The sequence below is a fragment of the Sinocyclocheilus grahami genome, unplaced genomic scaffold (assembly GCF_001515645.1).
Source record: "Sinocyclocheilus grahami isolate Dianchi unplaced genomic scaffold, SAMN03320097.WGS_v1.1 scaffold15.1, whole genome shotgun sequence".
Classification (NCBI taxonomy): Eukaryota; Metazoa; Chordata; class Actinopteri; order Cypriniformes; family Cyprinidae; genus Sinocyclocheilus; species Sinocyclocheilus grahami.
In genome coordinates this window covers 497241-510124 of record NW_015505194.1, presented here as the reverse complement: position 1 = coordinate 510124, position 12884 = coordinate 497241, and the positions used below count along the sequence as shown (strand labels likewise).

Here is a 12884-nt window from a genome sequence, read left to right as displayed (position 1 = left end):
AAAAAAAAAATAATAATAATAATTTTCAGGCGAACCGAAGCAACGCAACGAGGTGAATTCAGTGTCACAAATGAACTGAAATATGCTTGCAGACCACAAGGTGAACAGACAGGGAAACACGAAACAGAACTTCCCCTGGCCAGCAGGCCCACCCCCTCAGCCAAGAGTTTGAACCTGCGAGGGGGGGGCGAGAGCCACTGTTCACACGTCACCAACCAGCAGCCACAAGGGGGTGGGGCAGGGACTTTTCCAGAGGATCACTGCAGACACACACACCGTGTGACCCCAACGAGCTGGCCAGAGACAACACATCTGGCAACCTAAATACTCTCAGACCCAGAGTCTGAACATGGACTGATCGCTGCCCCAGACACCAAGCAGGGCCGGCGTGCAACTCCCCATGCTTACTACCACAGACTTTGACAAACTTACTCCAAGCTCACGATTACCCTGGGATGGCGGAGGACACCAGCTGCAAGAAGTCATCTAGGCATTAGGGCCTGCCGCACAATGCCTAATCAACAGCTGTGTAACCTGACACAGAAGGCCTTTAACAAGCAGCAAGGCCTCCACTAAAGGTGTTTGTCAAACCCCACTGATTCTGAACTTCACAACTCAGAATCCAAAGCGGGCACCAGAAGGCACCCAGCATTGCCACAATGCAAAACCCTTCTACAGAAAGCCCCTAGCCAGAAGAGGACAGAGCCATCACCATGGCAACAGACCCAGGTTCCAGACCAACCACTGGGAAAAGGCGTCCTCATCCTGCAAACACCACGGTATGTCCAACAGCAGTCCACCACAACATCCTCCTCCACACGGGTGCTGAACGGAGGCTACACAAGGACAGCTGGACACGCCTACCTCTGGGTTACAGGAGCTGCTGACACTCGCAAAAGAGCTCCTTGAACAAAACTCAACTAAGGAGTATTGAGAAGGACAAACCTCTGACTCCTTAACTGCTGCATCACAGCATCAGGCCCCTCCAAGGGAGGAGCATCCCTTGAAACCGGTCGACACCCCTAGAAGCAGCCAGACAACGTTGGATTGAGCAGCGGGCCCACCTGCCCAACAGCGAAAGCTCTACCAACACAACTCAGGCAAGCTCAAGTCGGTGCCGCCACAAGAGCCAAGCGACACCGCAAACATCGGATTTCTAGTGACGTTCGGGCAGAACAGAGAGCTAACAACCACCTGCTGCTCTCCTGCCATCATCACTAGGTCAGTCTGAAACTCTCTGCACACTACAAAATCTCCATAACAATTACCTGCAATCCCTGGAACCACCTGCACTCTCACCAGTGAGAGTCTAACCCGGCTGTTCCACATCGTGGGTACCACGGATAGCCTACTGGCTAACAACATCGACAAACAACCATCTTACCCAGACTAACTCAACAGGTGACACAGCCTCGACACCTGCTGCACAAGCTCGAGGACCCTCACCTTGCTACAGCCTACATCACCACAGCACACCACCTAACAGCATCCACCATGGCACCACAACCACTCCTGGAGGCAACAATAGCCAGAGAAGCCACCACTGTCTCCCAGCCGTGAGTGGCAGGGGCGTGTCTGGGTTGTTTTGCACCTTTGACGTCGCTCGCTGTTGTCTATTGGATGGACAACAACGTTCGAAAGGGGGGAATTATGTAGCATTTGGACCAATCAGACACACAACTTTTTGTTATATTTAACAAATAATATCGAACTCCCCATCACCTAACCAAATGGCCAATTACGAGGGTCTATGGACCCTTCCCCCGAAATGCACCTAACACCTCAGAAAGGCAGAACAGGCCTCTGGTTCCATGGTAACCAATGCTGATATCACTGGTTTTATGGCCTAAAAGGAATGCAGGGGATAAACTCCCTCATTTTCCTCATAAGAAAGGCACAAATGCACAGGAGAAACTGACTTTTCTACTAATTAATTCATAGGAAAACCTTCTTTGAATGAACACCCATTTTCTTCAGGCCATTGTGTATATTATTGCTGTGTTGTATTTAATCTGTTGTATTATAGACTATTTTTATTCATGCTTACGATAAACCACTCATTCATATAAGTAACTCTACCATGTCTAGTATCTATGAATTCGTCTTCGGATGATCTAACTGAGAGTGCATATTACATGCTGATACCTCTGCAACATATGGATGTTCTAAGAATCATTACTAATTTCTGCATCAACACTCAAGTGAATTACATATGCAAAATACCATGCTTAGAGACAAAGGGCCATAAAAACGCAGAACTCCCGCTTGAGATTCCGGACTTCCCCATTGGGCAAGCCCATCTTGAGAGGCTTGAATCTCTGCAGGCTTTAAAGGCCACACTCCATGTGACCCGCCCTGTTCGGTGGTTCAGTGAGATGCTAAGATGAAGATGTGAGAAACGCTCCAGGATACCAAAGCTCGTGCCAGGCTCGGGCCTAGTCCTTTTCATTCATCAAGTGATTCTGACTCAAACTAGCTCTTTTTCATCAACCAACTTCAGCAAGATCTTGGGGCCTTAAGATTGCATCAGGAATCTTTTTCAGACATACGCAAGTATCAAACTTAGTCGATTTAATTGATGCATTAAGTATCAGTTACACCTTTTTACAAGGTTTGTTTGAACTAAGAATCTGACGTTTTCCCTCAGGTTTTAGATCTGCTGAATATGCAAAATGGTTCCATAAATGTCATTCCTTATGTTTCTTTCTTTAGTGCTAAACTTTAACCCTTTCCTATACCAACTGTATGTGTGTGTGTGTGTATGTGTATGTTAGACCGGCTTAATGTGTTTATGTAGTATGTTAGACTAGTTTAAGTGTTTATGTAGTTAATAAAACCTTACTTGTATCACACTTGACGTGTTCATTGTTTACTCATAACCGGAGTCAATAATCATGCAGATTTACGTTACAAACTTATAGAATTGTACAGTAAGAAAGTTATTTCCTTTAACCAGGAAATTAACGTTCTTAGAATTGACAAGACGGTTGACCCTGAGTGGTCAGCTAAATATCTACAGTGGATCTAAAATATGAATAGTTAATTATAACTAGTTATGGTTAATTATTCATATTTCCCCATGAGCTGATTCGCTACACCGCTGATTACAGAACCGGCTTTACTGATAAGATGCGCATTAAATATCGCATGCGATTTATCGTGCAGCCCTAGTGGTGTATATTTAATTATTACATTTTAAAATTACAAATGTTGTAGTTTCTAAATGTGTTTATGCTACATTTTTTAAAGCAAATATCATAATTTACGCAGAAACGTATATTACATTTCTGTGTAAATTCTAGAATAATAAATAATAGAAGAATTATACTGATCATGAATGGTTTTGTGTGTGATTATTTGTGGTCCTTTCCTGATCTTACTGCTCTCTCTCCTCTCCAATCACTTCCTGTCATTGCTTCAAATGTCCTATCAATAATAAATGCAACAAGGCCAGAAATATATTACTGTCTGTTACTATGCAAGAACTATGGCAAAGAGGAGGTGAGGTAGGTTGAATAGGTTTTTAAAAAAAAATTATATGAAATGAAAATAAATAAATAAAATTACTGTAATCAGGGGATCTTTCTCTTAAAACAGTTAAGATTCAAGATGTTCAAGAATACAAAAGTCTGATCCCTGAAAATCTGCAGTGTGTTTCTGATTTGGATTAAAACAAAGTAGAAAGCGAAGTGAGATTTAGAGTCAAGCTGTTCCAGCTTACCTGCAGCCATCAGATCCTGGCAGTGGATGTAGGAGGCCTTAAAGTCCTGACAGCGGAGAGCCTGTTCTGCAAGCAGCGTGAGCACCTGACCCTTCCTCTTGGCCTCATCATCACCTAAACCAACACCAAAACAATCACACAACTATGAGACATGACAACTTCTGGAACATTTAAAGGAATAGTTCACCCAAAAATGAAACTTTGCTGAAAACTGACTCACTCTCATTCAAGATGTAAATGACTTTGCTTCTTCATTGGTACAGATTTGGAGAAATTCAGCATTACATCACTTGCTGAGAAACATATCCATCATTAAGTCAAGTCAAGTCAAGTCACCTTTATTTATATAGCGCTTTTAACAATACAGATTGTGACAAAGCAACTGAACAGCATTAATTAGGAAAATAGTGTCAATAATGCAAAATGACAATAGTAAACACTAATTTTTCAGTTAAAGACAGTTCATCATTGAATTCAGTGATGTCAACATCCAGCTCAGTTTAAATAATATCTTTGCAATCATGTCAACGATAACGCTGGAAATGAAGTGTCCCCAACTAAGCAAGCCATTAAGGCATTTTAACTCTAAACTTTAAATATTTCCTTCCTGATTCAGACAAGACAACTTTTTCACTCGAGAAAGCAATATTTTGGATATTATATGGACTCGTATACAACAGTTTGATGCTAAACGTCTTGATTTAATTTGTTCATTACAAACACACAGCTTTTCACTTCACAAGACATTAACTGATGCACTGGAGTGGATGTTTTAATCGGCTGTTTGGACTCTCTTTCTGACGGCACCCATTCACTGCAGTGGATCCATTGGTGAGCAAGTGATGTAATGCTCAATTTCTCCAAATCTGTTCTGATGAACAAACTAACTCCTCAACATCTTGGATGGACAGAGGGCGAGCAGATTTTCAGCAAATTTTCAATTGAGGGACAAACTATTCCTTTAAACCCATCTATAATTACCATCAGCAGCACATTACATTTCAGTTCAGATGAATTTAAAGAAATTGTCACTCATTTCAAAGTTCACTCTTAAACTCCTCAACGTTCTGTCAGGATCTGATCACTATCATATATGAACAAATATGCCATAAAACATCGCTTTACTACTCAAAAGTAAATTAATTTCCTTTTAGATGTTTTTCTGATAAATTCCTGGATGGCTGCTTCGATGTACAAATATCACAATCACATCTCAGAGAATGCTCTCTTACACAGCTCTGATCTCAGTCCAAAATAAGAAAATAAAAAAAGACCACGAAACCTGATGAAAACAGTGATACTTTTTCATTAAAGTGTGTGTCGAGCATCAAAGGCCAGACAGGCAGTAATACGAGAGGAGGCAGGAGAGTGAGCGTGCACATGTGCGCGCATGCCTGCGATCCCATGGATATGATTATTCGCCAGTAAAATCAAAAGGGTCGATACTATGGGAAGTGGCCTTATTCCAAACTGATTTATGTGTGACATGGGAGTCTTGATATATCAGGAGTATTCATAGCTTTCCGTTTCTCCTCATTTCACCTTTAACTTATGCCAGTGCAGATACAGGCACAGGTGCACTGACACACACGCACAAACAAAACAGCCCTACGGCCATTAGTCGAGGGTAAGCCAAGGTGAATACATCAAACACAAACACGACAAACACCCAGTCACTTCATAGAGAGCTAATCAATTCCACTATATACGACAAGAACAGCTTCTGATGTCCTGCATACTGATCTGCCTGACATCCACAGAAGAGAAGAGAGTCAGAGCTCTGGAATCACCTCAATTACCCCTGCAACCAACACAAGAACCGATCGCTTCACTTATGAGAAGACGACTGACATCCATGCTGGCTCACAAAATAAGTGGCCAAAAGAGATTTGAAAGAACGTTAAATTATACTTCCACAAATGGGGAGCACTCTGGTGTCCCTTGACTTTTTCAGAGGCACCAACTCCATGTTTTTTGATGTGAGAATTAACTAGATATGTTAGATAATTCTACATAAAAAGCTATAATAACATAAAAAAGCTATCATGAAAAAAGTTAGAATTAATCATATCAAATATATGTATCGCCCATTAAAATGCAAATTTTGGTCTGTATATCACTTCTGAGATATTCAACAATTGAACTGTACAACAATGTTGTGATTTGGTGATTTGATAGTCTTGTCAATCTAGAGTTGACAAGATTGCTTTAATGTTTTTGAAAGAAGTTTCTTATGCTTACCCAGGCTGCATTCATTTGACTAAAAACACAGTAATATTGTCATTAAATGTCCCTGCTAAATAAAAGAATAAAAAAAAGGCTTACTGAAACTTTTGAAACATATACATACTATATTCTGTTAGTGTTAACATCAAAAAAATGTATGTGTGTGTGTTAAATTGTATTAGGGTGTATATATTAAATAATGTGAAATATGAATGCACTTTAAAATTTTCAAATGTGTTACTTATTCTGTCTACCCAATATGTTTACTGCTAGGGAAACAAAATATCCCAAATTGTGTAAACAAGGTTGGAAAAATTGCATACCTCATTTAAAATAAATAGAACAAAAACATCTAACTAAATATTATATGAACTAAGATTGACGATCAATATTTTTGAAGGTTAACCACATCCTTTCAATTACCATTTTGTTTAAAAAAAAAATGTAAAAGTAAAGTAAAAAGTAAAAAATTAAATAAAATAGATTGCAAATCTCCAGGACCTATTTTGTACCCTATTCGTGAAAAGTGCCTAATTTACACCAGGGTTGCATTTTGTGCCCATTTATTTTCTCAGTGTGACTCAATTTTTTTAGAGATCATATTGGTACGACCACAAAATTACCCCACTGTCTTTGATTACACACTGCCATTTCCTGCATTTGAGAAACACAGAAATCCAAACATTCCAAATGTGGGACCAAACAGTGCAGACCAATTATCTGCAGCCGACAACACCGCATGTGTTGTCATGAGGCTATGTATAAATATAAATTGGATATTTTCGATCCACACATGCACCCTTACAAAAATGCACAATGGATTTACTTCAGAAAGAAAGAAAGAGAGAGAGAAAGCTAAAGACCAATCGTTATACAATCCCTTCACTTTACTGACATCATGCAGATTCATGGAACTAACTGATTGTCGATTCATGAGGTCACATCTCTGATGCACATCTTTTTGGGCTGTCCAATGCAATATTAATCTGTAACCCCTGAGCAAAGCATACTTCAATGAAATGTCTACTTATTCATTCAATTGCTCACTCATGCGCATTCATCTATTTATTCACCAGTAGACACGACACTCCTGACTCGGCAGATACAGATTAAACGCACACTGGAAAGCTTACAAATTAGCACTGTTTAATCTACAAGAAATAGGTGCTGTACTGTGCTGCTTTCAGCTACGACTGTCTTGTCATTTTGGAATGGCATGAAAATATTTATAACTTTCGAGGTTATAACTTGACTAACGACTAAAACAATGCCCTTGGCTGAAGCGATGCCAAGAACTGATGTGGGTATTTTTTATTGTAACTTCTGTGGCAGGCTGTCTGTGACAGTGTTGATGAATCTTCGTAGCTGGAAATACGTCAGTTTAAGCGTTTTTTCTGCAACGGACATACATAAAAGGACCGTTAGCCTGATGCTGAGGGAGGTTTTCATTCGGTTTTACCTGCAACGCGCAGCAGTCTGGCCAGGCTGAGGAGGAGAGTGGACTGTCTGTACGCAGTAGGGCACTGAGAGATGCACTGCTTTATCAATGATAGACGATCCGTCCGCAGACGCACTGCAGAGAGAAAAGAGGAAATGAGAGAAAAGAACAAAACAAAGAGCAAAAGTTAAGACCTAGCAGAAATGCAGTATGTACAGTCTAGAATAACCAAAATCTGAAGCATACAATCACCGTTTCATACAAGCTGTGCTTCCCGCTAATTTGGAAATTTGTGCAGAATTTGTCACATGACCATTTATTTACACAAAACCACATTGACACTTGAAGATTCTTTGCTTTAGATCATAAGATTTACCATTAAGATTTTTTTGATTTTACTAGATGTCTCTCCATTGAGCTAATGTCTTTTGTAACCTCTATAGAATATCTGGCAAACAACTTTTTTTCCCCACATTGCAATATATTTAGACAGACATACACATATATAACTGCATGTGACCGATATCCATAAAAAAAGTTATTTTTTAAGTACATAAATATTGAGATATATACATACAGTACACTACCATTCAAAAGTCTGCGGTCAGTTTGAAAATCCAGTACAAACTGTATAATATGTGACAGACACCCATGACAGAATTATGTACGGTTTTCGTTTTATATATTTTTTTCATGTCAATGTAAAGCACATACATTTTTTTAAAGATCAGCCATGAATTATTGAATGACACTTTTTTTCCACAAAATGATATTTTTGGGGGAAAGTGCATTAAACACTTTGGTGTAAGTTGTGGGTTGGCCATGGCTGAAATAATACTGATCCTAAACTCTGCCTACAAATGTAGGGAATATTATTACAAACAATATTATAATCACAAAATGTTAAAAAACTGATTGCAAAATTAAAAAGTAATTAAAATATTACAATGCATATTAAAATATAATTATAATTAAAATATTCTATTTAATATATTCAAATATTCTTTTAAATATTAAATCAAATATTTTTCCTAAAAGATTTATGAAAATGTGGATAACATGCAGCAAATAAAAATCTTGGGAATGGCTATAATACATCAGTTTTCTTTTTTTCTCTCATTTTTCTTCATAGTTTTATTTGAAATTAATCCTTAATGTGGGGCAAGTTCTGTTGCTGGACCTTTTTTTTTTTTTTTCTTGAGAATTCATGTTATAGATGCTTTTGTTTAATTTTTAGTTGATAGCACACATCATAGTTAAAAGTGGCACAGCTCACTGCACTCTCCCCATACCACAATACCCCTCTTTGACTTGATCTTCCATTTCCAATATGCCGAAAGATCCAGATTTTTCTTTTTATTCTCTCTCTTTCTTTCTTTCATTTATTGCTCCATACTACACAATGCCTTACATACTACTTTATAAAATAGCATGCTGTATACAGTCCATACTGTGCAGTATGCATTAGCTAGTAATCCCTTTAAAACACAGCAAAGATCTAAACTAAAGAAAATTTATGAAAAACGCCAAATTCACTGCATGCATTCTCCTCACTTCCTGTCATAACAGGCAAGTACTTGTGATGTGTGGTAATTGGATGGACACAAAGCATGTCTCAGCTGTCTGACTGAGCACAGTTTAAAATATTGAGCTGGAAGTGGTCTGTGCTGGAGGTCACGCTGGTCTGAAGCGAGTTACAGGCCTGCGGGGGGGCAGACAGCTCCATCTTCTGAGGAGACACCGTGGGGGCAGCACCTGAACCGCACACAGACCAGCCATCAGCAGCACCTGCCAAAGTCATTAACCTGCTTCCAAAAACAGCCGCGCATCTGTGTGTGCGGCATTAAGAGGTTTGTGTTTACTTGAATGTGAGCCTCGTTGATTACAGTTTAGCTTTTGCTTCTTTATCGCTCACACTTTTACTTGTAAAGTTGAAAAGTGCAGATTTAAATAAGCAAATCTGCAAAATAAGCAGATAAATTAAGAAGTAAGTCGAGCTTTGAGGCAGGCTACAGCTCCTCGTTGGCTGACAGTTGAGTGTATAACTTTGCCTGCTAGGAAAAAGACCAGAGCGCACGGACAGCTGAGGGATCACTCGGGTCATGAGGGGCAAATGAGCTCAAGGAGAGTTTCCACTTGATGTATTCAGACTTCCTTCTTAAGTTCAGGAAGGAGAGTTGAGTTGCTCCTGGTCTTGCCTTGACTACATAAAACAGTTTCTTCACTTCTTCAAAAGGACACTGGGAGAAACACACATGGGGCTAACGAGGCCTTCCACTTTTTTTTTAGAAATGTGTACTTTTACTTCACTTTTCACTTGTGTTGTATGATCAATGATATCTTGATTTTGTCTCCTCACAAATATGCTTCACTGACAACAACAGATTAACAATAGATGACTAGCTGCTTTAAATCTCCAGATTGAACATCAACATAGTTTTTTCCGGATATCTCTTTTGTAACCTCAATAGAGTATCTAGCAGAAATCTGAAAATGGAAATAGAGTGAGAAAAGCTATTGAGGACAAATGAGTGTGTCAGTAATACCATAAAAATGCAACATACTACTTTATAAAATAGCATGCTGTATACAGTCCATACTGTGCAGTATGCATTAGCTAGTAATCCCTTTAAAACACAGCAAAGATCTAAACTAAAGAAAATTTATGAAAAACGCCAAATTCACTGCATGCATTCTCCTCACTTCCTGTCATAACAGGCAAGTACTTGTGATGTGTGGTAATTGGATGGACACAAAGCATGTCTCAGCTGTCTGACTGAGCACAGTTTAAAATATTGAGCTGGAAGTGGTCTGTGCTGGAGGTCACGCTGGTCTGAAGCGAGTTACAGGCCTGCGGGGGGGCAGACAGCTCCATCTTCTGAGGAGACACCGTGGGGGCAGCACCTGAACCGCACACAGACCAGCCATCAGCAGCACCTGCCAAAGTCATTAACCTGCTTCCAAAAACAGCCGCGCATCTGTGTGTGCGGCATTAAGAGGTTTGTGTTTACTTGAATGTGAGCCTCGTTGATTACAGTTTAGCTTTTGCTTCTTTATCGCTCACACTTTTACTTGTAAAGTTGAAAAGTGCAGATTTAAATAAGCAAATCTGCAAAATAAGCAGATAAATTAAGAAGTAAGTCGAGCTTTGAGGCAGGCTACAGCTCCTCGTTGGCTGACAGTTGAGTGTATAACTTTGCCTGCTAGGAAAAAGACCAGAGCGCACGGACAGCTGAGGGATCACTCGGGTCATGAGGGGCAAATGAGCTCAAGGAGAGTTTCCACTTGATGTATTCAGACTTCCTTCTTAAGTTCAGGAAGGAGAGTTGAGTTGCTCCTGGTCTTGCCTTGACTACATAAAACAGTTTCTTCACTTCTTCAAAAGGACACTGGGAGAAACACACATGGGGCTAACGAGGCCTTCCACTTTTTTTTTTAGAAATGTGTACTTTTACTTCACTTTTCACTTGTGTTGTATTATCAATGATATCTTGATTTTGTCTCCTCACAAATATGCTTCACTGACAACAACAGATTAACAATAGATGACTAGCTGCTTTAAATCTCCAGATTGAACATCAACATAGTTTTTTCCGGATATCTCTTTTGTAACCTCAATAGAGTATCTAGCAGAAATCTGAAAATGGAAATAGAGTGAGAAAAGCTATTGAGGACAAATGAGTGTGTCAGTAATACCATAAAAATGCAAGTCTTAATTGAGGGGCATCCACACAGGACACGTTCTTGTGTTAAAACAGCTAGGCTGAGCACAACAGAACTGCTTTTAACTTGAAATGTATGACTCTGAGGGGGAAAACTGCAAGTCATGGTACAACGGCTAGATATGTTCATCTTATGTGTATATAGACCAACAATGTACTACAAAAAGTTGTGATGTGTAAAGCCCCTTATTACTGTAACAAATCATTAAAACACTCTTCAATTTTCACAGCATGAACCAGGGAGAATCACTTCACTTCCTCTTGCCGTGGAAGGGAAAAAAAAAAAGGTGAGGTCACTTTTTCAAAATCTGTATGTGATAATGCTCAAAAAGGTTGACCCAAGTGGCATTCACACATAAGGCTGTTTTTGTAAAAACAATTAATAAAAAAAAATACATGCATATTTCTGTTAAATGCTTTTTACTGCTGTATTGGAGCATAAAAAAATTATTAAATATCATTCTCCCTAATGTTCACCCAAATAAAAACTGTGGGAAAAATTTGCATTTAATAGATGTGCATTTTTTTTTTTTTTTTACTGTATGTTACTAATTGCAACAACAATGTTTGTGTGGTCAAATGATGGGGAAAGTGACTATTTTGAGCCATTTCAGAGGAAATCCACAAAAACTAAATTAGTTGGGGATATTTAAGATTTTTTAATGAGAAGCCATTCCTTCAAATGAGTTTTGATTCTCCTTATTTCTTAATTACAGACTGAGACTCTGACATCACGTCACTTTCATACCGTTATCAGAGCCTTGCAGAGGCCTGCGTCTGCTCCACATCTGTGCTGCTATAAATGTGCTTCATAGGACAACGGGGACAGACCAAAGAACAAATAAAAGCACAGATCCCGGGCCAGCTCTGCTGTCACTTTCCAATATAGTTTGGCTGAGACAGCTGGACCTAGGGAAGCTAGCGGTGCACTTTTGAGCCAAGCCAGTAGCAACAGAGAAAGCAGAACAGAAATAATAATTCAATTTAAGAGCTTGAAGAAAAAACAACAACGACACCAAAATGCAGCAGCATTTTTCGAGTAGTTTCCTCTACAATTTGTGAGTTTTACATGGTAGTTATTTTCAGTGACACCGCAATCCAGAATACCTAGAAGACTGTTTCCAGCTCTGCTTTGCATAAGATTTACTGCGGTTCATACAACTACAGGCCAATATAAAAAAACAATTATTCTACCCTTCAAACAGTTTAAGGCACTTACACAGCTGTTTTCTACGAATACAGTACACAACATATTAATCACAGTAGTGTGGCTTAGTGATCTGGGGGGAGCAACCACAAGGTTGAAGTTTAAAACTATCACCAGTGACCTTGAGTAAGGCACCTAAACGTGTACTGTGCATGTAATAAGTGTAACATAGAAAGATTTGAAAGTGCCTGCTAAATGAATGCATACTTATTAATCAAACAGTCATCATCAATTCACCACATCACAATCCCACCATTTCTGAAGTACAGACCGATGAAAACGCTCATGTTCTTTTACTACATCGCTCCACTTCCTTTCCACTGAACACTTTAAAAACTAACTGCGTTACTATTAAAATGTACGTGAAAGCACCAGCTATCTTCAAAATCCCTGTAAACCCCATTCAACATGAAACAACCTCACTAAACACCCACTGCACAACCCTCTGCTTCCTGGGGCTAAAACAGTCTTTATAATGAAGGCCTCTGATTAGCCTCAGTAAGCTAATAATTACAAGTGTTTTTATTGGTTTTGTTTAGCAGGAAGTGTCCGTATGTTAGTGACGACTTA

At 39.3% G+C, this 12884-nt stretch overlaps 1 protein-coding gene across 1 annotated transcript in view; it reads right to left on the bottom strand.

Annotated features, from left to right (window-relative positions):
• nbas (NBAS subunit of NRZ tethering complex) overlaps nucleotides 1-12884 on the bottom strand; it is a 164115-nt gene that overhangs the window by 105912 nt on the left and 45319 nt on the right. Inside the window, exons 22-24 of the mRNA XM_016295011.1 lie at nucleotides 9084-9214; nucleotides 7407-7520; nucleotides 3722-3835 (exon numbers count right to left, since the gene is read on the bottom strand). Coding sequence (XP_016150497.1) covers nucleotides 3722-3835; nucleotides 7407-7520; nucleotides 9084-9214 — 359 coding nt within the window. The remainder of the gene's footprint in view (nucleotides 1-3721; nucleotides 3836-7406; nucleotides 7521-9083; nucleotides 9215-12884) is intronic.